The sequence below is a fragment of the Aspergillus eucalypticola genome (genome assembly GCF_003184535.1).
Source record: "Aspergillus eucalypticola CBS 122712 chromosome Unknown BO83scaffold_35, whole genome shotgun sequence".
NCBI lineage: Eukaryota > Fungi > Ascomycota > Eurotiomycetes > Eurotiales > Aspergillaceae > Aspergillus > Aspergillus eucalypticola.
Window position 1 is genome coordinate 320,339 of NW_020290309.1, and position 21,187 is coordinate 341,525.

The window sequence follows — 21,187 nt, forward strand, 5'->3', positions numbered from 1 at the left end:
TCCCACTGACACGGTATCTCTAACCCTAATAAAAACCCTAATTCAGTATTGGTATGTCCGAAGTCTAACTATATTTGATTGTCCTCTATTGCCCGTTAATCGAGATTAAGTTTGCTATATACGCCACTCATATGTCTAGGACAAGGCTGGACAAGAACAGAATTGGGTGTTCTGCTCCGGAAAGGCAGCGGAGAAGATTTTCAAGAAAGCCTCACAATGCTTCCCCCAGAATGCTCAACAACTCTTCTGTGAAGGCCTCGGGATGAGTAGCGGATGGCAGATGCCCACCGGCTACCATCTTCACCGGTAGGCCTAACTGGGCACCTAAGGTGGTGATCGGTTCAGTGGTCAACGGAGTTGAGGACAATTCACCCCTGATGAGAGTAATCTTTTCCCGATAGGCCATCAACACAGGGAAGGGCACTTGGTATCCTAGCAGGACAGGTAACTCATATTCGAAGAGGAAGTTGAAACAGAGAATTGACAACGCAAGGAGCTTCTTGTGTGTGGGCGAGTCACGAAGCAGCGCACGGTCTTCATCGCTCGTTACGACCGGGACAAATGTCTCCGAGGCGGCAGCTGGACCATGGGCCTTGTATATCGAAACGGTCGACTGGAATGCTGCAGAGACCTGCTCATAGCTCTGCTTTGGTAGGAGGCATGGTATGCACGGGTCATGGACAACTATCTCTCGGACCAAGTCCGGATGAGTGCTGAGCAGTTCAAGGGCATGCATGCAACCGAGTGAAATGCTGTAGATGAGGACTGGCTGGTCAGGTGAGAGGTGCTGTATGAGAGCGACTATGTCGTCGACGGTGTCCTTCAGCAGGGTTCGTTGCTGTTCTTGCGTTGGTGGAGAGAGGAAGCGACTGCGGAGGGACCCTCGCCGATCGAAGCCGATAACAGTGTATTGGGACGATAGCCGCAAGGCGAGGTCTTCGTGGGTTAGGTGCGTTCCATGAGCCGCTGGGATTATGAGAAGCGGTGGACCGGAACCGCGGATTTCGTAGTAGATGGATACACCAGGTCGGCTCAGGACTCCGCTGGACATCGTTGCTGACTTGCTTCAATTATTTCTTTCGGTTGTGCTGTTTCTTTGTCTCGCCTGAATGTAGGGATGCGTTCCCGTATTAAAATATGTAGATGTTGGTACCGCCCCGGGTTCCTTCAGTTCTAATCGGACCATTGATTTAGAATCGGCAACGGACAAACTAATTGGAGCAGCACGAATAATTGAAGCAGCCGAAGCCAGTCTCCCGGTGTCTATTTATGGTATGATGGTGGTGCCCTGCAGGTTTGTGTCTCGCAAAGATGCGCCCAAAATTTGGACATTCGATCAAGTGCCAACTAGCCCGTCCCTTGAAGCCATATAGTCCGAAAATCAGGGCATCTGAAAAGCAATTATGGATGAAGTTCGTATCTCCTACCTCTTCAACCTATCTGGGTCTTCATGGGACGCCTTGAAGAAGCGCAGAACTGATAGAAGTTTTTGGTGTGTCATGTACGGTAGGCACATACACGATATATTGTCAATAATGGCCTCGCTGCTGCATCTCCGTCTCGGATCGACGCTTTTAACGAAATAAGTCTGAGACAGTCATAGATTCTGACTGGACTTCACGATACTTCCGTTAGCGCACTTAGTTTTTTTTTGGCATCACTGAAAACTTGCTGTAGGGGAAGATGACCTTATTCTCAAATCGCTACAGATAGTGATGTTCAGCTATACCGTAATGCCTGTCTACGAGGACACTCCTTACAGCACAGTCCTTGTCCGTGTGGCGGCGGAGTGTCATAGATAGAACGACCACCTGCTAGGGAGAGATCCCAAATAAGACAAAACAACGGAGTGGATTGCAGGTCTATTTAATACCCTCGTCTCACCGATATCTAGAAACAGCAGGCTGGCCTCCTATTTCCTCTATCTCCATTAAATTGCGAAGGCCCATTGTCAATTATTAAGAGTAGGGAAAAGACTATTTTAACCAGAATTTGAATAATACAAGGTCAAGAGCCACGGTATTGTCACTTAGCAACTCCCGGTCACACGGATCTCCTTACAATTCAGCAAAAGAGCGTCTCGCCTTGCTTTCGAAGGAGGGATGGAGACTCTAAGGTAGTGCTAGTTCTTCAGTCCACAGCAGATATTATTTTCAAAAATTGGATTTTATATGATATTACTGTCTCATACAAATTGCTTTATAATTACAGAACAGACTGAGCCGGCAACTTCCCAAACTCCAACTGCTGATCAACGGTGTCTCTCACTTGATCCTCCATTGCCTTGAATTTGACACCGAGCTCGTTCTCAGCTTTACTCGAGTCCACCGCGTAGTTCATCCAGTCCTCTGGAATCAACTTCCACGCGACGGAGGGGTATTGTTGTCGGACGAACTCGTTCACCTCCTTCCATGACCGGCGTGGAGCAGAGAGTAAGAAGGACTGGAAGCCTGGTGTAGTATCACCCAATGCCTTGACGTGTGCCACAGCGACATCATCAACATGAACCCCCAGAAACTGACCATTGATGGGCTTTTCTGCCGACAGAAGAGTGAGTACTAGCGCTCCGCAACTTCCACTAACATTGTCATGTGGTTCTTGCACCGGATTTCGACCATAAACCCAAGATGGATGAAGAGTTGTCACATCAAACGGTGGGTTGCGCTGTTGTACAAAGTCGATAATCGCTTGATAGGAGGCTACCTTACTCGCGCGGTACTGTACCATCGGGTCGAGCAAGGGCGAGATGCCCTGCTTCGCATCATAGGGGACTCCAGTATCCTCTATGGATGGTCAGTAGATATCCGCCATTTTGAACCAAAGCAGAACTTTCTCACCAGTGATCACTGTCCCGTGCGGTTGACCAGCCAGGGGCATGAATGATGATATTGAAGATGTGACAACAACCTTCTTGATAGATGGATTTTTGCAAGCAGACTCCAATATGGATGTTGTTCCCTGCATTGCAGGAATCAAAAGGTCGCTGTTTCGATCTGGAAGTGGTGATGCAACATGTACAACATATTGCACGTCCTGAACTGCCTCATCAAAACACCCGGTGGCCGTAATGTCTCTCACAACGATGAAGTCAATATTACTGAGATGGCTGCTGAATATGCGGCGCAACTTCTCAGCCTGTTCAGGGCGTCGGATAGACAAGCGTGCGCGGTACCCAGCCTGCAAAATCTCAAGGGCAACGCGAGACCCAATGAAGCCTGTTGCGCCTGTGATCAAGACGGTAGGGGCCATTATGCTGTTATTCAATTTGAATAATAGCGGTCATATTAGCTTCCCTGCCATTGTCATACTTAAGTAGGGCATCTAGCCACCACAGCTGGACAACGACATGCGTGTCGGAGTTTCTATTAACGGTGACTGAAGCTGTTTGCACCTCACTGACGCACACAAAGGAGATAGTAAGCTTGAGTAGCTCGCTAAGTACGTATGATCGTAGGAAAATCATGCAGTATGTATGCGTTGACTTACTAGCCCTTGATTACGTTAGGTACGATCATGCAAGGTGATTGGAGTCAGCCGATGGAGATTCAATCGACATTACGCATCTTGTTGCATTTGGTAAAATACTTAACTTCAATGAGAACCAGTAAGAGGTCTCCACTATAATCCGGCTACGGACTAACAATTATAAGGATCTAAATAAATACCATGGTGCGCGAACAGGATTAACGGGCTTACATTACTCCGTTGATGGACGCGGATAAACGCACTCCTCCGCGGCTCGGTGAGTCTAATGCTGCCAGAAATATATTTCAGCTCACCAGTTACACTACAGGATGTTAGGGCCCGACGATCGGGCGGCTGAGTCATATACTATGAGGTTGATTGTGACTATGGACTGCTTTATTATCACCACACTATCTCCACTAGTTCCATGTCAATAACCTTGAAGAAAATTCCCTCCATCCCATTCTAATAATCGATGTTAGTTTTCTTTTTGCTTCTCCCTTTCCTCTTCCAATTGCTAATGAGCGTATCCCTGGTAGTTGATACTAGTTCTTCGATGAGTTGGCAGAATAAGACTTGGTAGTTGTTCGTTAGACTTGCAAAAGATGCAGCTCTATACCAATCATTCAATATGGTTTCAATGCTACAATAAGTAGCGTCTGCCTTACCTCGTTATTAGTGTCGATCTTAGAGGACATCTTCTCAAAGTCCTTGAGACTGACTGACTCTATTTAACCCAGGCCGTCGAACACACCTAGGTAGACACCACGCCCTTCTATCTCAAAGCCTGCAAACCCATTCCTCCATAATGTCATATACACCGGCCCAACTAGATCAATACTTCGAACGCATCAAACTTCCTCATGACACGCGCGCTCGCTTGTGCGCTGGGATTAAAGACCTAGAGGTTCTGACCAGCCTTATACGCCATCATGTTGCAGGGGTTCCCTTTGAGAATACAGTGCTGCACTACACCCCCCAGCAGTATTTTGAGCTCAAACCCCAAGGTCTATACGAAAAGATTGTGCTTCGTCGTCAAGGTGGTACCTGCTTCCAGGTAGTCAGGATCCTAAGTGAAGTCCTGCTTTCCATCGGATACACGCTCTACAACAGTGCAGCGCGTCTGAACGCAGCAGCTAGTATCTCTCTTGCAACCACCGGCGATCCTAACCGACCAGTGGGTGCACAGTTCGGTGACTGGCAACACATGGTTCTCATTGTTCGCGTTGACGGACAAGATTACCTTGTGGATGGGGGCTTCGGTCCGAACTGCCCTGTCCAGCCGATTGCCCTGCGTGATGGGCATGAATTTGTGGATGGGCGCTTGGGCCGTCGGGGACGGCTGATTTACGACAATATCAACAAAGGCCGGGCGCATCATCTGAAATACTGGCGACTGCAGTTCCAAAGCATGAAGTCAACGGCGGCGCCGTGGATGGACGTATATGCATTTAAGGAGTGCGAATGGTTAGACACGGATTACGAGGCCGGTGCCCGGGCAGTTGGTACAAACAAACGCGTATGGTTTCGGTTCCGTGTGACTGCTTTCCAGTACGTGCTAGAGGAAGGGGTCCCCGCGGGCTGGGTTATGCTATGGCATAATACGCTTATACGGTTCCACGGTGGCAAGGTGCTGGAGAAGAGCTTTTTGGAGTCTGAGGAGGAGAGGATCGAGGTGTTGGCGGATGTGTTCGGAATCGTGCTGACCGACGATCACAAGAAAGAAATTGCCGGAATGTTCTCAGCTTTGCCTCTAAAGAAAGCAAGGCCATCAAAGATGTAGATCTGTATTACTGACACCTGGGCCAGCCTGTCGGACACTGCGATATTTTGCATTTCTCTGCTAGTCATACTTAATCTGATATCTGTTTATTTATATCTATGTTCGTATTGGGCTGTCAGGCGGCCGCAACTACTGTTACTTAGTGGTCTTACTGATGGATCTGCGTTAGGTAAATATTTATACTACCTCTACTGGCTGGCATCGGGTGATCACTCAGGTCATCGCTCAGTACTACTGCATACATCACTGCTCACTGCCCTAAAGTGACTTGAGTCTGTCTTGCTCTTATTCGTATGTTTACGAGGCCTTATTGGAGGGAAACGCGTAGGCGGTACATGCGTATGACTCACGAGATAACAGGTAAGCGTAGGTTAATGTGGCTCTCACACAGCCTATTGTCAGTGCTATAGATCGACTCACAGCTTACCAGGTAAATCCAAATTCATGTAACTGCATCATAATGTTCCAGGAAACATCCTCGGGCAGAGTGAGACGGTGTATGAGGAAAACCGAATCCGAATCCCCACGCCCGGGGGAGGTAGGGGTGAGATTAGTAGTGTTTCAAAGCACTGTACCGTCATCAATATATTGTGGAAGTGACAGAATCGGGAAAGCAGTATGTGGTAGTACGGACCCATGAGAATATTCTTGAAGCATAGAGGGCTCCCTTGCCTTGGCTATGGTCGCAGGCTTGGCAGCACTCTCATCTGGTCTTCTATTCTACAGCCTTTGGGGCCAACAACCCGGAATGCCACTTCCGCTTGGGTAAACCAAATTTTCTTGTCAGTTAGTGAGGTGGGATTGGTGCTGAAGACGGCTCTGGGAGAATTTCATATCATTGACTCGGGGATTCGGCTGTCTAGAATCGATTACTCTGAATTATGTGTAAGCATCCGCAGACCACAATAATGGCATTGGTTGATTTTCTAGATTCCACCGATATCTGGCTTATCCGCGGTAATCTCAGACCTTATCATATGATAAGAACGGGTTACTCCAGGTCCGCTGCTAACCGTGCCACTTGCCATCCTGATTGGACTCGTCTACTAATCAATCAAACCAGCATCCTTCTTAGTATCCTTGAGATTTAAATCCTAAAGAACCTGGGGATCTTTAACAACTTACTGCTGATAACACCACGAGTCTAGAAGCTTCCTATTTATCTGTAACCTCACCTCGGTCATTTGCTATACAAACTGGACTATCGCAATTATCGCCATGATGACCAGCACATCCAACCCGCCAACCAACTTCTCCATTTCAACCGCCCGCCTTAACATCACCTACTTCGACCCGACCAGCCCATCTCACAGCGCCTTCCTCGCTCACCTCTGGAACACCCCCGACTTCATCGCCAGCAACGGCAAAACCTCCATCACAGACAGCCATTCCGCCCAGACCTTCATTCAGACCCGGATCATTCCCCAATACACCCGCAAAGGATTCGGCCTCCTCCTCGTCAACCTCAGGCCCACCTCCAACTCATCTCATCAAAACACCCTCCCGATTGGCACTGTAAGCCTCATGCAAGGCGATCCACCAAATTGCTACTCTGCACCAGATGTTGGATTCGCTATTCTTCCAGAGCACCAAGGGCGAGGATACGCGACTGAGGCAGCGAAGGCGGCCATTTCGTACGTGCAACGCGAGTGGAACGTGCAGGGAGTGTTTGGGTTTTGTGTGCCGGGCAATATGCGTAGTCGGAGGGTGTTGGAGAAGAGTGGGCTGGAGTTCAGGGGGGTGAGGAAGTTGAGAGTGTTCGGGGGAAGGGAGAGTGCAGTATTTGCTTTGGTGGGAATGGAGGAGGATTTGGGGGTTTATGGGATTGATACATAGATAGATATATTGAAGGATGGATGCGGATTAGCTCCTAGGGGTCTAGATAGCAGCATACCGGAATTATTGGGGGTTTATTCTGCTTCTGGGTTGTGATCTGTCCAATTGGCTAAGTAGAACTATCATGAATGATTGATTTTCAAAATTCCATAGTATCACGGCTGTGCTGGGTTTATATTGCTCCTCCCCATCTCCAATGTGCTAAGCCTGGTGATAGGGTCTTGGTGAGTATCCTTCCTATGAAGAGAAAGGAAATGCGTCAAGACTTGGATTGCGCCATAGAAATATAGTTGCGGGCTGAATTCTTGTTATTCTTTCGAAGAGTTGACCCCATCTGGCTAATGGACGAACTTTGGGTTTTAGAAATATATCTCATGAAGGAACCAATAACTACTCACCCGAAATCTGGATGTTTCCCTGGATGGTGGGGGTGAGCATTGTATGATTGGTTCTGGAACAAGTAATGCTAAGGACCACTCATGAAAGTTGCACCTTGCCGAACTCTGCTTGCGTGGTTCTCGGCCATTGTATCTAAGTCCCTGGGGTCAAAAGACTCCGACACCGAACCGCATCCGGAATAAGTGTTAGCATCCGCTGGGAGGATGTGAAGCAGCGTGGTAACCCGCAGGAACTGATCACGGATCCACTCGTACTGCCCCGGTCTGAAAAGAGTCTTCATTGGCGGCCCATACTCCTCGGAGTGGAAGGTCAGAAGCCGGCTGAGTGGGCTCATGACATGCCATGGTCCTTGGGCGATGATGTGACGCCTATGCTCTTCCACTGCCACCTGCGGATGGTATGAGAACTGTTTGTTCCAGTTTACGTTGTGGCCCAGAACATGTGAGCTTGGAAACAAGATTGTGGAGTCTGTGAAGTCGGCAATGCTTAATGGCTTCCTTAGGTTGCCGAGATAGAAGGGCACACTATAACACACACCATCAACCAGCTCTTGAAATATGGGCTGAAGCTCGGCCACCCCCTGAAGGTTTGATGGCATGCTATCGCACTCGAGTTCACCTTGCGCATCAAGCAAGCTGAGCTTCATCTTGATGATCAGGATACGTTGAATGCGCCACAAGTTCCAGATGGTCGCGATTTGACAGGACGGGTAGATTTCGCACGTAGATTGATACACTGGAATTGATGAGTCGATGCTCCATCCGTTTGTGAGTCTCAATGGCTGCCAATGGTCGGGCACGCATTGTGTCCAAGTCAGCAATTGTTGATCGACCTGTCGCGTCTTGGCAATGTATTCGCTCAGAGCTTCCCGTGACAGCGTAACGTAACCACTCTGTACTTCCAGCTTCAACTGCGCCTGTAGCCTAGCAACAGACACTCCAATGGCATCAAGTGCGGCACTTGGGTTATCAGGTACGGTGAATAGGCCGTTGTCTCTGATCCATGAGGATGCGACCGTTTGCAATTGTCTTCCTTGGCGAATGGCCGAGCATATTTCACTATGAAGAATGAACTGCCGGGTGTATGCACTTAAAATTTCATTATTATCGCCTGCACGGGCCAATGGAAGGGAAGACACAGCCCCGTTATGGTGTATCTGCGTAGATGACCGAAGCCCGTAAATGGCGGCGATAGTCTCAAATAGCTGCAGGGACAAAACCGCTAGTATTGTTGCTGCGCTACCCCATTCACGGGAATCCTGTAATGTACGTCGAAGACACTGGACAGCCTGGGCGTAAGCCACCTGTGGCCGGGGAGAGTTATCATGTCGCCAAAGAGACAGTACTTGGGACGCAACCGCCGACACAGCTAATGAGAGCGCGGAATCCTGCTGCTGCGAGCAGTAGATTGGAATGAGCACCTCGTAGAATCCGCGTGCGGAGCTCATGTCACGACCCATTCTGGCGTAATGGTGAAGATAAAATGGCACGGCCGAGTCGGGTTCACTGAGCGGTCGCAGGCTATACTCCTGGGTTGGTTTTGTGGCGCTTCTGACCATAACGCTTTGGCTGTGAAACTTATGGCTCTGGTCTTTAAATTTAAGATTGGCATATTTCGTCTTGTACCCTCCACATTGAAGCCGGAGTCGATGACACGCCCGGCATTTCGGTTTTGCCTCGTCACATTTGACGCGCCGCTCTCTACAAGTGACGCATCCTCCTGAACGCCCGTAGTTGACCATGTTGGTAGCAAAAGTGGCGGGAAGAAGAGAGATCTTTTTGGCATGTGCGATGGGTGGTTGACTGACAACCTTCATCCGTGATGTGCTGGAGGCTTCGGCAGTGGCCGTAATGAATTGTCCCCACTGTTTCACATTTGCACCAATCGATGGTATGCATCGCAAAACTAGCACCCGGTTAGGTTTAGTACAGCTCTCGGCTAGTCCGGGGAAAATATCCATGGTCTGGCGCTTCTTCAACTGCTAGTTATTAATATCCAGTGGGATGCGCCAAATCATCTAGCTGCACTCTTCGGGACCATCGCAAAAAGAGTACTCTTTTCGGCTTGCGTGCCATCGGTCTTCGATAATGTGAGGTCAATACATGGTTGCCTAAGTAGTTGCTACACGGAGATGACTTCATTTTATGAGTGAGTATTTCATACTGGCAGTAGGAGTTAAGATATATAAACCGTCCCAACTAGCTCCAAATTACAACAGCATAATAGACGAAAAAAGTTCATGCAGAATACTGAATACTATACTCGACCACCAGACACCAAAGACATTCATTTCTGGTTCATATCCATCCTACAACATGAGGCTTTCCATTAGCATCTATGCTTTGTTGGCAGTATTTTCATCCTGCTCTTCAGCAGCTGGAGTGAATAGTACCAGCGATGCCCCTACACTGCAGTTGAGCACGGACTCCGCCTTTAACTTTCAATATCTCATTGCACTCGGTGATGCCCTAACTGGAGGAGCGGATATTGCTCCTGTCCTCGGTGCTGCCAAATACATCACTGCTGGGGACATGGACTCATTCAGTGAGCAGTTTCACAAGCTCGCCAGCCTCACCAAGGAAATGGCGGAAAACCCAGAAAACGCATACGACCCGATCAACGTGAGAGACACGTGGTTCTCTGCTGCCCAATACTTCCGTCGTTCGGATATGTACCTGCATGGCAACTGGAGCAATCCCTTGATATACTCCCTGTGGGCAGAGCAGACTGCAGCCTTTGATAAGGCAATTGCTGCGCTACCTGTACCTGGCCAACGTGTTCGCATTCCCGCCAAGAAGGGCAACTTCACGATCGAAGCAATCTGGTACGGTGCATTAAACAACAATAGCGACCCACTCCCGACCTTGGTGATCGGAAATGGATTCGATGCAGCCCAAGAAGACTCCTATCATTACTTCGTTGCTGCTGCCCTGGCGCGAGGTTGGAACTGTATTACTTACGAAGGACCAGGCCAGCCTACTGTAGTTCGTGAAGAGAAAAAAGGATTCATCCCGGATTGGGAGGACGTTGTGATCCCGGTTGTGGATTATATTCTCTCTATGAAGTCCCAGATTGTGGACAAGCGCCGCCTGGTACTTGTCGGAAATTCCTTTGGTGGCTATTTGGCTGCACGTGCGGCAGCATTCGAGCCTCGGCTCTCCGCTGCCGTTCTCATCGATGGAGTTTGGGATCTATATGCCGGGTTCTCGGCACAGTTACCATCTGACCTGTTAGCTATGTACGAGGCTGGGAACTATACCGAGTTTGATCAAAAGATTCTCTCGCTGCGCAGAGCCAACAAGCTCACCACCAACACTGCTTGGGGCCTCGATCAGGGCCTGTGGTCGTTTCGCACGCACTCGCCTTCCAACTTCTTTAATCAGACAAAGCAGTATCGACTGGCAGATGTTGTGGAAAGAATCAAAATGCCGGTCTTTGTCGGGGCCGCCCAATACGAAACGATTTTCCCGGGACAGGCACAACAGGTCGCTGAGGCATTAGGTGATAATGCGACCTTGTACCAGTTCAATGGGACTGGAGGATATCATTGCCAAACCGCAGCTGGACAGGAAATGACGCGAACAATTTTTGCCTGGATGAATAAGACGCTGAATGCTTTGGATAGCCACAATGAGGAGTGATAGTACTGGTGTTTCCGGATGTGTATAGTGAAAGTGGTGCGAAGACGCTGGTTGAGAGGGCGCTGTCGTGACACGACAGATCTGGCTCGCCCAGCAGTTAGAGAAAGAATTAGATTGACACTATGAATGAGGAACAGAGAATAGGATGCTTCTAAGTAATTGTCTTTAAAGCTGTAAGTGGAAAGACTTAGACAAGTCAAGTTATGTTATGTTAACCTAATGGAGCCCCCTAAAGGAATCCAACATGAGAGGATGACCCAGGAATAAATGCTGCACGGACTAGAAGTGGTGCCGTTCTCGTGAAGCCGTGGGCTTTGCTCAAAACCCTGGACTATGAAAGTAGCCAGTTAGTAACACGGAAAACACAAGCGATGATTTTACCACTGACCTCGTATACGCATTCGATTTGACTCACCCGCTCCCTGAGAAGTGAGAGGATCAATTTCCCTTTCGCCGGTTGATTTGTCCATGGGCTCCAATGAGCCAGTTTCTGGCACTGTCTCCAAAATACTCATTCGGAGCACAGTGCTGCCGACCTCTTGAAAGGATACCTGAAAGTACAACGATCTAGCAGGATACGGCCAAGAATGTCATCGGGAACAGCGAGCTCGGCGCCTGGGGCACACCTCAGCGGGTCATATGTCATCTAGCAACAACCGGCTCTTTTCAAGCGATGGAAAGTTTATCCTTATCTAGTCAATGTTCAGTTATCTCTCGGGCAGCTGCAGTGGCAACTGTGCTATCCTACACACAAAAATAGGTATGCTGTAAGTCATGAAATTCTACTTAAGCATAGGCGGTGGTGGTGGTGGTGGTGATGTCATTTACCCTGACCCCTCGCTAAGCGATATGCAGGCTACTAATAATTATATCTCTACTCTCCTGTCTCCATTGTACATCATCCCCTTTTTTAAAAATAAACTTTAAGCCTCGCCTAGAGGCCTGTGCTAGCCATTTACCTTTAATTCTATTCTTACAGATCTCTTAATTCATAATTATGAGAATATCAAAATACTATAATATATTCTATATGCCTGCTCTATCTATACTTAATTAGAGAATCTATTTATTTAATATATTATCTAATACTCATAACTTTAAATATAATTTATCAGAAAATAAAATATTTAAATTATAAATTTAGTAGAGCCTCAGCCGGTAGCTATTTTGCAAAATGAATCTTAAAAAATAATTATATTGAATATTATTATTATATATTATTTGACCGTCTATTTACTTTCCCCAGTCTTCTAATTATAATTACACTTTCCTCGGCTTACCACCCGACGAGCCCGAGCGATCGTTGTTATCTCAAATAGTCGGGTACGGAACTGATTATCGTATTCGGAAGCCCGGGAAGTTGGACACGGCATTTAACATTCCCCGATGGTTGCATTTCCTGGAACTATTACTGAGATTTGGCGTACACCCAAGCATCTCAGGGTAGAGTATTACAATATCATATCGGATATGTGATGCGAGGGCGGAAATTGATGCATTGAACGGTGGAAAATACAGTGAGGCCGCGCATACTTTAGCACGATGACTCTGTTCTGCCCGACCGGAGACCATCAACACACGCCTGAGCTTATATCAGAAAGATTGAGAGCACTCAGCAGCTTGGACAGGGCTATGAATCATACAGATCAGATGGAGCCAGCTTCGAAATGAGAGTGCTTGAATTCAAACGAGAACCGATGAGGGTTGTCGGCGAGCGCAGTTTAATATTCCTCAAATGACAGAATGGGTTATGGAAAAAGCTATACTGAATAGCTATTGTTGCTGTATTAAGTAGTTGAAGACATGGATCAATCCGAGATGACAGTCCACACATCCTCTTCGACCGTAGTGTCAACAAGACCCTTTGCATACTAAGTCGCCTCATCCTCCAAAATCTCCTACCTCTTGAGAATTCTATAACACTTCGGTGCAGATGCAGAGTCCATACCTCAACATTTCACCACAAGGTTATCAGTTGCTTGTGACAGACATAGTGTACCAACAGTTTATTGCCACTCCGAAGGAAAGCAGAGATGCCGTCGGTACAAGTAGGGTCGCAAAACAATCCCAGACACATGGGTGATAGAAAACTCCATATCCCTCCAGTAACTGAGTAAGGTGAGTTTCAATCGGCTATCACAACGGTTCGCCATCACACTCGCATCAGACTAGGCGTGATATAGCACTGTGAAAGAACTAATTGTATAAGCACCTTCTATATTATAGTCTCTTTACTTCTACGTTAGTCGTTCATATATTATGACGTATAAAGATTTTGTTATGAAGCATCTATGCCCATGGTAGTACTCGCGTATTCAAGTATTGGGTGGAATACCTCCAAGTATAGTAGTAAGCACCAAGCCCTGTCTCAGTCACATCACACTTTGCACCAATAGCTGTGTACTGACCATGCCCTGCTCATTTCCCTTACCAGCCCAATACAGCCTCCTTGGCTCCGCGGCGCTCTCATTAAATGCCCACAGCTGCTCTCCGTTCAGCATAAGGAACCCATCATCCGAGACTCCCCACCCAGTTATCGTGTCGATAGCCTCAGGCTCTGCCTGGAGTTGAAGGATCCATGCAAATGAGGTATCATCGGCCAGCACGGCCAGTGCCTGACCGTAGGGCCCGTATCCGATGGTGTCGTCTTTATAGGGAGATACTATAATTATCAGTTTAGCGCGTTATCAATAGGTGTGTGTAGGTGGTTGGTCCGGGAGGAACAAGTAGTAGCTTACACGTCAATATAGTTTCTAGGGTGCTGTCATAGATACCCCAACCATCCGTGGTAAGTACTGAGTTATCAAGGGTGGACAGTAGAGTAAAGTTGGCAGGAAACGAAGTGGTTGTGGACGCAGCCGAGGCAATGATGCCACACATGGCTAGGAGGGGTTGGCTAAATCTCATAATGAAAGTTGTGAAGGAAAATGTTTGATTTACTGACTATAATGGTACCTAAAAAGTATGGTGAAATATTATCGTGAAATTAGGACAAGGCGAAGAAGGCTTTTTAAATCTATCTTGGATAAATTCTCGTTTATGTGATTGGATACCCCGTAGCTAAAAATAGCCGTTCCAATATGTAAGGCCGACTACCGGCCCATCTGGTGCCTTCCTTGAGTAGCGATATGGGACGCCTAAGCTGACTGCTGATCTCTCGATACTTGCTGCGCAGTGTCTGATTTGATAAGAAACAGTTTCATATACGTAATATTGATGCATGTCTCTCTTTAAATTATCTACCTATACCCCGGCAGCTTCATCTATACCCTTTAGTTAATATTCAAATAAGCACGATACTCCTGAACCGTATTAGACTAGTTTATTATACTGATTATTCATGGAAAGAATCCAGGCCGGCCTGGCGGGTGGTAGAACGGTATAACAATAATAATATTAAAAATAGATCTGATCGGGTCAGACGATCTTCAGGACAAGCTGTGGAGCAACATGTTGCTCCGAATGTGTTTTCATGGAGTTTATGTCATAATTTGGAGATGCGACCCTCTCTCTCTAACACGTGGACGCAATATGAACATTGCTTTATCATTCTAAAACCCTAATAATAATAATGTCAAGGGCATTTTCACGGCAGAAGTTGACAATTGAGATATGCAGTATGGTGAATAGAAATAATATGAAGGATCCACAAGATTAACACGAGTCGGAGTATTTTAGTAGACATCACTGTCGTTCAGAAAAGACTTCTGGCCGGTCTCGATGTACCAAGCCCGAGATGACGGTGTGTTGATACCAATTTAGGCTAAAAATTTGAGCAGGCAAGAAGTAAACAGCCAAATAATCGCGGGATTTATTGGACTCTAATCTAGTCCTCGGTGAACGGACAACCCTTGGCGCTACTGTGCGGCCGTGTTTTCTGTTCCACCACCTCAGCTGTCAACTTCATCAGCCTGTCCGCTAACTCCATGTCATTGGCCTTATCGCTGCCTCTTTCCACGATTCGTGGTGGATTAATGAACTGTCCACCCTCGGTCGCCATGGTCGCGGCATACATGGTGGACACGGCCCCTTGAAACTGAGTCTTCCGAAACGGTTTTAAGCCGGCGGACAAGCCATACCCAAGCACGGGATGGGCCTCATGGATATGGACATTTGTCTGCGCCGTATCGACGACCCCCGGATGAGTTGCATTAACAATAAGATTGGGGTGTGTGGGTCGGAGGTGGGCGTTGAGCCACTTAGCATATAAGAGCACAGCCAGTTTGGACCGACCATACAGCTCTGTGGGGCTATATTCGCGATTCAGCTCCTCTACAGACGCGAACTCCGTATCCTTGGGCGTGCTTCCTTCTACGTTGGAGGAGACGTTGACAATACGAACAGTGTTTCCAGCGTCGGCGGTCTTCTTCAGCGTTGGGAGCAGGTGCGAGGTCAGCACGACGTGACCCATGTGGTTCGCTGCCATGTGCAAGTCAATTCCGTTGGTGGGAGCTAGCTGGCGTGTCATGACGCCCCGGCCGGCATTATTGACAAGGATGTCGATGCGGTCTGTCTGCGACGCAATCTCAGCTGCCACCTTAGCAGCCTGTTCCCAGTCCGACAGGTCACATTGGATCCAGATGAAGCGGTGGCGTGTCTCGGGACCGAATTCCTCCTCAGTGGCAGAGAGGGCATCATCGGCGACCTCCTTGCGGAGCGAAGTCACGAAAAGCTTGGAAATGCCTTTAGAGAGAAGAGTATGGGTAACGCCGAAGCCGATACCTGTTGTAAATGTTATGGTTAACTTGCGATTGCAGGCGTGCGGGGATTTGGCGGGATCGGAGAAATTGAAGCAAGTTACCTTCTGTACCTCCTGTGACCACCGCTACTTTACCGCTCAAGTCGGGCACATCATCTAGATCGAACTTCTCTTCTGCGAGTTTGTGAGACGGACCGCCGAAGTTTTCGGCAATGGTGTTCTTGACAGCTTGCATCTTGGTCAACTGGAGTAACCTGAGGTATAGCTCCGCAATGAGATAAGAATACATGCATTTGTTGTAAGTTGCAGGACATAAGAGGCCGTAGGAGCAGCTGACTCAGGACTACTCATGATGAAGTCACCGACTGGCCATACCGCCATGTGCGTCATTCTCTCTCCGCCGCCTCTCATCATTGGGTTGCAACTACATTGAAATCCTGATTAAAACCGAGATATGAAGGATGTTTGGAGTGTTGAGAGTTCATTTGTACATGGTACTCAAACATCTGATCTACCGCGCCGGGCGGAGCCGAGGGGGCTTTCTCCTCCTCGCAATGGTTATGTCGGGATATTATGATTAAGTGAGGTCATCTTCTGCACATCTCAAATAGAGTCTAAAGTTAAAGAAGACAAAAGTATCTGTAATAATCTAATGTCTTATTATCCTAGATAATTTCAGCCCAAAAGTAGGGGACTTTATGCAATGGAAGCGCTCTATAAATTAACTAAGGACTGGACTACAGTAATGACATGTAGAGTCATGTGACCGTTATGCAGTTAGGAAATATGTTAGAATGTAACTAACATTGACGTAATCGGACAACGAAGCGGCGCGACAACGACTCGTTAACTTTGTTCACTTCAGTCATTCCCCAACATCCATGCGCTGGTAGCTACACATTTCTCGCCTGAAAGAATAATAAAAAGCCGAGCATAGGCTAGCAATAGTCGTAGTCCTGGGGTAGAGAAACGAATCGTGGCATATCTTATATATATCATGAAACCCAGAGAAGCCTTTCCAGAATGCATTAAATGAATAAATTGAGATAAACCCACAGACTGATAGTTGCGGACTTCCCTTCTTCGAATACTGGGAGTACTTGCAGCAAAATACTTGTATTGAACTTTCTCCAAAGTTCTGCGGAGTTGTACTACCACATTCCGATCGCAACAACTCTACCAATAATCCAGGTATCCTACTTTGAATACACTTCACTTCTTCAGCCTCCGCACAAACACTTATTCCTGTACTTCCTTAGTATGTGGTTCGAAGGTAGGTTACTATATACATAAAGCCAAGTTTGCCTGGAGGTGACACTAGAGCAATACGGAAGAGTCAAATATTAAGGACACACGAATTCATAACGACTAACAAAATGGGCTATATAAACAAAGAAACACACAATTCCAACAACGGCACTGGCCCCGCTCTTCCGTCTCTGACCTCATTTCAATGGTTATCGCATTGGTAGACGTAGTTGATAGTCACAAGGCACCCATCACCCCTATGGTACGAGCCGCACTTTTCACAGCCTCCGATCTTGCGGATGTTCTGATAGTCATTCCACATGTCGTTGCCACTGATACTGCAATTCTGGCCTTGCAAAAAGACACCACAGCCGCGAGTCTGGTCTCCCCAGCAGTTCCCACTAAGCGAGTTGAAATCACTAGTTAGAGAAGCTTATACCACATATCGATATCCTCTTCAATTTGCGCAGTCCAATCTGTCAAGTCACCGGAGCCCAGCCGAGTCTAGAACTTCTAGTCGCTTACACCAAGATAACCAGTACGAACATATCCGAGAACAGTTTTTCCAGCCGAAGAGGCTCGCTGGATAACATCCTGCCAACTGGTGTCAACGGACGAATCTGGACCGTTAACGACATTCGCAACTCAGATAGGCATCTTATCCGCATTGTAGTCGATCAACCTATCCCAAGCTGCTGGATCACTAAGCGGGTTGATGGATGATGCTACGGCAATCTGCTGCCCTTGATCCGCTGATGAAGAACCAGTTGAATCCGGCCCAACAGCCGTCATGATAGTGGTGAGTGTGGTGGTGAGAGCGGACTGGGCGTCGCAACTTGTGACATTTGCACAGGATGTTGAACAGGCGTACTGAGGCGCCCATGACTGAATGCCGCACCCAACTCCACATTGCGTCGCCGTCTGCAGTTGACACATGGTGGCACTAGCGCCACCCTGCAAAGATGCAGAGGGGATCACGTTGTTGGTCGTGATAGATCCGTGATTATAGTGGAACCATGACAGGGCGAAAGCACCGACAGCTAGTCCATGAAGATGCGATGGGCTAATAGCCGGATTCACCCGGCCGCCCTGAGTGAGAGCCCACTGCACAATGGTGTTCAAACCAGCTACAACCTCTGCGTTGGTCCAAGGGAACCTTCTCTGATTCATGAGGAGCCAGCTTGCATAACCATCGCGGCCAACATTATCGGAGAAAATGTTCTCAGCGCCGCAAATGACACTGGCGATATCCAACGACGATCGAGACTGAATAGAGCTATATCTTGTTTACAAATCTGAAGATAATCTAATTGGGTAGCTAGAAGATAAAATCTAAAGACAATATTAAAAAGTCTCTAGCTAGAGCTGCTAGTCCTACTACCTTGCCTGTGTCTTATCTGATTATCAAAGAGAGATGGATCCAGCTGACACTTGGAATATTACATAAAGCAAGAACTTTAGAAGAAAAAGCTGAAAATATAGATTCTAGAAAAGATTAATCATATTGTCGGGCATCTCCTAAGTGTAGCGCTTGTTATATTATAGATGTAGAGGTACTAGATGTCCTAATTGAGCAATTGGTTGAGAAATAGATATTTAAAATATCGAAATTGGTGTTCAGAAAGCTTCATTTTGTATAGAAATCAGAATTTCTATATGCTACAGGCGGAGGTGGCCGACTCGCTTCCCGCTGACGTTAGCTGCTGAGTAAGAGCAGCCAAAAGCGGGGTAGGATTCAATCAGTCAGTCACTCCGTATAATCAACCGATCAATCATCCTCAATTTTGTTAAAACATTGTATCTGTTCTTATGGATATCGTTGCGTCTCTCTATCCCGCTCTCTCAGAGCGCAAACCCCTTCCCACCTACTACACGCCTGGCTGTTTCGGTCTCTCCCTGGTACCTTTTTTAATAGAAAACAAACGCTTCTCTGCCTTCTTTACTTCGCCCTTCTTGCTCTACTTATGCGCCAGCTGGCCGTGCTTCACTACCGGTGATCCCTCTTCTGATTACTACAATAACAGCCATTTCATTGCCTTTCCGCTGTGGTACTTTGACTTTGTTTTCCTGACGTCAAGAGACGGCAAGGACGGGCCTGCGTTCATTGGCCGCCAGCTTACAGATAAAGAGCGTGGGGATGAGGGGGGCATTATTACCGCCCAGGGCCAGCGCTGGAAGGATTTAACGACGTTCTCACAGCGTGTGAAGTGGGCATTCAGGCTGATGCTGCCCGTGCATAGGGGAATTGGATGGAATTGGCAGGTAAAAGGCGTTCCTGCGGATCCACATGCAAAGCTGCCAAGGTGGCAGTACGTGGGCTGGCAAATGTGGTGGGTGGTGTTCTACTATGTGCAATCTATGGGGGCTTTAGCCGGACTGGGTCTAGGATGCGCCTTAAGAGCGCAAATTAGATCAGATGAGCTACTCAAGACAGTTGTCGTCAATGCCATCGTGGGATGGTCGGGTGCGGTGTGGGTATGGGATAGGCTCAATTGTGCATACCGACTCGCGGCTGCCCTGGGTGTTGCGACAGGAGCGACGGAAACTTGGGAATGGCCGCCTCTCATGGGGCCATTGAAAGACGCATGGAGCGTGAGGCAGATGTGGAGGTATGTGCCACAACCTACATAGTGAGGCTATTAAGATGCTTACTTACACATATGCAGTGCAACCTATCACCAGGTATGTCGCAGAGTGAGTAGGATCCCAAGACAACTGCATTCCAATAGATGCTCGTGCTAACAGAACATGTAGCTGCTATCGCAACCATCAAAACGTCTTGTTCGTTTCCTACGTCTCCGCAAGGGTGGTCTAGCATCTAGCTACAGCCAATTGTTCATCTCGTTTGGGATAAGCTGCCTTTTCCACCAGGCCCAGATGTTCAATGTCACTCGTCGCGACATGGGCGAGCTGGCCTTCTTCATGTCGCAGCCTTTGGCCATCGTAGTGGAGGATCTGGTGCGCTGGACATGGAAGAAAACTGGCATCTCTGGAAAGAGCCTGTATTTTGAGAATATGGTTGGGTATAGTTGGACCTTCGTCTGGTTCTCGATGAGCCTACACTTATACGTAAGTGGACTTGTGCAGGCGCGCGTTATGAAAGACTGGCTGTTTGGATACAGACCTTTAGAGATAGGTGCTGATGCAAGACAGCAGCTACTTATGTGGTTACGTGTATAAGCTGAATAGTATGGGCGCTAGGGCATTCTGTGAGAGATGTGACAGCGACTGATATCTCCAGGGTTATATGATCTTTGTTTTATTTGTTTTGTTTACTTATCTGGTATTAGTCATCTTTATATAATTATATATTTCTCTTTATACTTCTTCTTTCCTTCATCACATTGTCTAGTAGGCAAATCTTCACAACAGGATAACAGTAAAATAATGTCTGACAAGTTCAAGATTAGTATCATTTAATAGCACTGGAAATAAGATATACAGTGATATAACTCTCAGTCTTTTAATTAATTATGCTATTAAATTATAAGTATTTGAGATAGCAGTATTTACTTTTAAATAAAATTAATTTATATAACAGAAATCTAATTAGGTTAATATATATAATAAAAATTTAAATTAGGTTAATACCTTTTTTCAGAGATACTAAGCCCAATTAAGTCTATTAAGTATTATAATAATAAATATTATAATAATAAATATTACTGTACTAAATATTATAATAATAAGTATTACTCTAATAAATATTTTATAAAATAATATTTCTAATATTTTTAAAATAAATTCTCAGAATCTTATTTATTCTATATATTAAAAAATTTAGTTTAAATATATTTATTATTTAATATTATTTATTATATCTAAATTATATACTTTCAAGAAGTTTTACTTATTATAAAAATATTAATATATAGTAGTCTATGCACTTGCCTACAGTCAGTTATAAGAAAGAAGAGATTATATAATATTTTAATTAATAATTTATAAAAATAATAATATTCTAAAAATAAAATAAAAAATCTTAAATATAATATTATATTAATATTTTGAACCTTCGCGATCCTACCATGCCAGTGAATAATAGAGAAAAATAATATTATAATTAATAATTTTATTATAGTTTTTATAGTTAGATAATATTCTTTTTATAGAAAA

At 46.4% G+C, this 21,187-nt stretch overlaps 10 protein-coding genes across 10 annotated transcripts; 4 read left to right on the forward strand and 6 right to left on the reverse strand.

Annotated features, from left to right (window-relative positions):
• Positions 1–51: 51 nt before the first annotated feature.
• BO83DRAFT_156092 (alpha/beta fold hydrolase) lies at positions 52–1,381 on the reverse strand. Its single transcript, XM_025526278.1, has one exon. The coding sequence runs from the start codon at positions 1,049–1,051 to the stop codon at positions 212–214; it is 840 nt and encodes a 279-aa protein (XP_025383358.1). The 5' UTR covers positions 1,052–1,381; the 3' UTR covers positions 52–211.
• An 824-nt stretch (positions 1,382–2,205) lies between these two features.
• Positions 2,206–3,249, reverse strand: BO83DRAFT_456456 (NAD dependent epimerase/dehydratase family protein; the record flags this gene model as incomplete). Its single annotated transcript, XM_025537070.1, has 2 exons — positions 2,206–2,783; positions 2,838–3,249. 2 exons carry the CDS (start codon positions 3,247–3,249, stop codon positions 2,206–2,208), a joined length of 990 nt encoding a protein of 329 aa, XP_025383359.1.
• Positions 3,250–3,961: 712 nt separating this feature from the next.
• BO83DRAFT_456459 (arylamine N-acetyltransferase family protein) lies at positions 3,962–5,398 on the forward strand. Its single transcript, XM_025537071.1, has one exon. The coding sequence runs from the start codon at positions 4,274–4,276 to the stop codon at positions 5,246–5,248; it is 975 nt and encodes a 324-aa protein (XP_025383360.1). The 5' UTR covers positions 3,962–4,273; the 3' UTR covers positions 5,249–5,398.
• A 797-nt stretch (positions 5,399–6,195) lies between these two features.
• On the forward strand, positions 6,196–7,248 carry BO83DRAFT_382537 (GNAT family N-acetyltransferase). The gene has a single exon (XM_025532249.1). The coding sequence runs from the start codon at positions 6,470–6,472 to the stop codon at positions 7,082–7,084; it is 615 nt and encodes a 204-aa protein (XP_025383361.1). The 5' UTR covers positions 6,196–6,469; the 3' UTR covers positions 7,085–7,248.
• Positions 7,249–7,287: 39 nt separating this feature from the next.
• BO83DRAFT_156131 (Zn(II)2Cys6 transcription factor domain-containing protein) lies at positions 7,288–9,273 on the reverse strand. The gene is made up of 2 exons (XM_025526279.1): positions 7,483–9,273; positions 7,288–7,422 (listed from the first exon to the last, which is right to left on the reverse strand). The coding sequence occupies exon 1, from the start codon at positions 9,222–9,224 to the stop codon at positions 7,551–7,553; it is 1,674 nt and encodes a 557-aa protein (XP_025383362.1). The 5' UTR covers positions 9,225–9,273; the 3' UTR covers positions 7,288–7,422; positions 7,483–7,550.
• Positions 9,274–9,798: 525 nt separating this feature from the next.
• On the forward strand, positions 9,799–11,177 carry BO83DRAFT_441307 (alpha/beta hydrolase family protein; the record flags this gene model as incomplete). The annotated part of the gene is made up of 1 exon (XM_025536326.1): positions 9,799–11,177. The coding sequence occupies one exon, from the start codon at positions 9,799–9,801 to the stop codon at positions 11,122–11,124; it is 1,326 nt and encodes a 441-aa protein (XP_025383363.1). The 3' UTR covers positions 11,125–11,177.
• A 2,319-nt stretch (positions 11,178–13,496) lies between these two features.
• BO83DRAFT_403059 (uncharacterized protein) lies at positions 13,497–14,031 on the reverse strand (the record flags this gene model as incomplete). The annotated part of the gene is made up of 2 exons (XM_025533588.1): positions 13,497–13,786; positions 13,863–14,031. 2 exons carry the CDS (start codon positions 14,029–14,031, stop codon positions 13,497–13,499), a joined length of 459 nt encoding a protein of 152 aa, XP_025383364.1.
• A 532-nt stretch (positions 14,032–14,563) lies between these two features.
• On the reverse strand, positions 14,564–16,262 carry BO83DRAFT_382539 (retinol dehydrogenase 12). Its single transcript, XM_025532250.1, has 2 exons — positions 15,926–16,262; positions 14,564–15,846 (listed from the first exon to the last, which is right to left on the reverse strand). Exons 1-2 carry the CDS (start codon positions 16,056–16,058, stop codon positions 14,951–14,953), a joined length of 1,029 nt encoding a protein of 342 aa, XP_025383365.1. The 5' UTR covers positions 16,059–16,262; the 3' UTR covers positions 14,564–14,950.
• A 1,180-nt stretch (positions 16,263–17,442) lies between these two features.
• Positions 17,443–18,326, reverse strand: BO83DRAFT_156205 (uncharacterized protein). Its single transcript, XM_025526280.1, has one exon. It carries the CDS (start codon positions 18,239–18,241, stop codon positions 17,717–17,719), a length of 525 nt encoding a protein of 174 aa, XP_025383366.1. The 5' UTR covers positions 18,242–18,326; the 3' UTR covers positions 17,443–17,716.
• A 516-nt stretch (positions 18,327–18,842) lies between these two features.
• On the forward strand, positions 18,843–20,357 carry BO83DRAFT_382540 (wax synthase family protein). Its single transcript, XM_025532251.1, has 3 exons — positions 18,843–19,680; positions 19,738–19,765; positions 19,826–20,357. Exons 1-3 carry the CDS (start codon positions 18,881–18,883, stop codon positions 20,249–20,251), a joined length of 1,254 nt encoding a protein of 417 aa, XP_025383367.1. The 5' UTR covers positions 18,843–18,880; the 3' UTR covers positions 20,252–20,357.
• Positions 20,358–21,187: the final 830 nt, after the last annotated feature.

Excerpts from the sequence above, each read along its gene's own strand:
- BO83DRAFT_156092 (XM_025526278.1), bottom strand. The coding sequence starts at position 1,051 with ATGTCCAGCGGAGTCCTGAGCCGACCTGGTGTATCCATCTACTACGAA.
- BO83DRAFT_456459 (XM_025537071.1), top strand. The coding sequence starts at position 4,274 with ATGTCATATACACCGGCCCAACTAGATCAATACTTCGAACGCATCAAA.
- BO83DRAFT_382537 (XM_025532249.1), top strand. The coding sequence starts at position 6,470 with ATGACCAGCACATCCAACCCGCCAACCAACTTCTCCATTTCAACCGCC.
- BO83DRAFT_156131 (XM_025526279.1), bottom strand. The coding sequence starts at position 9,224 with ATGGTCAACTACGGGCGTTCAGGAGGATGCGTCACTTGTAGAGAGCGG.
- BO83DRAFT_382539 (XM_025532250.1), bottom strand. The coding sequence starts at position 16,058 with ATGCAAGCTGTCAAGAACACCATTGCCGAAAACTTCGGCGGTCCGTCT. Across the intron at positions 15,847-15,925 it reads GGTCACAGGAGGTACAGAAG|GTATCGGCTTCGGCGTTACC; the intron begins GTAACTTGCTTC and ends CATTTACAACAG.
- BO83DRAFT_156205 (XM_025526280.1), bottom strand. The coding sequence starts at position 18,241 with ATGAATCAGAGAAGGTTCCCTTGGACCAACGCAGAGGTTGTAGCTGGT.
- BO83DRAFT_382540 (XM_025532251.1), top strand. The coding sequence starts at position 18,881 with ATGGATATCGTTGCGTCTCTCTATCCCGCTCTCTCAGAGCGCAAACCC. Across the intron at positions 19,681-19,737 it reads AGCGTGAGGCAGATGTGGAG|TGCAACCTATCACCAGGTAT; the intron begins GTATGTGCCACA and ends ACACATATGCAG. Across the intron at positions 19,766-19,825 it reads ATCACCAGGTATGTCGCAGA|CTGCTATCGCAACCATCAAA; the intron begins GTGAGTAGGATC and ends CAGAACATGTAG.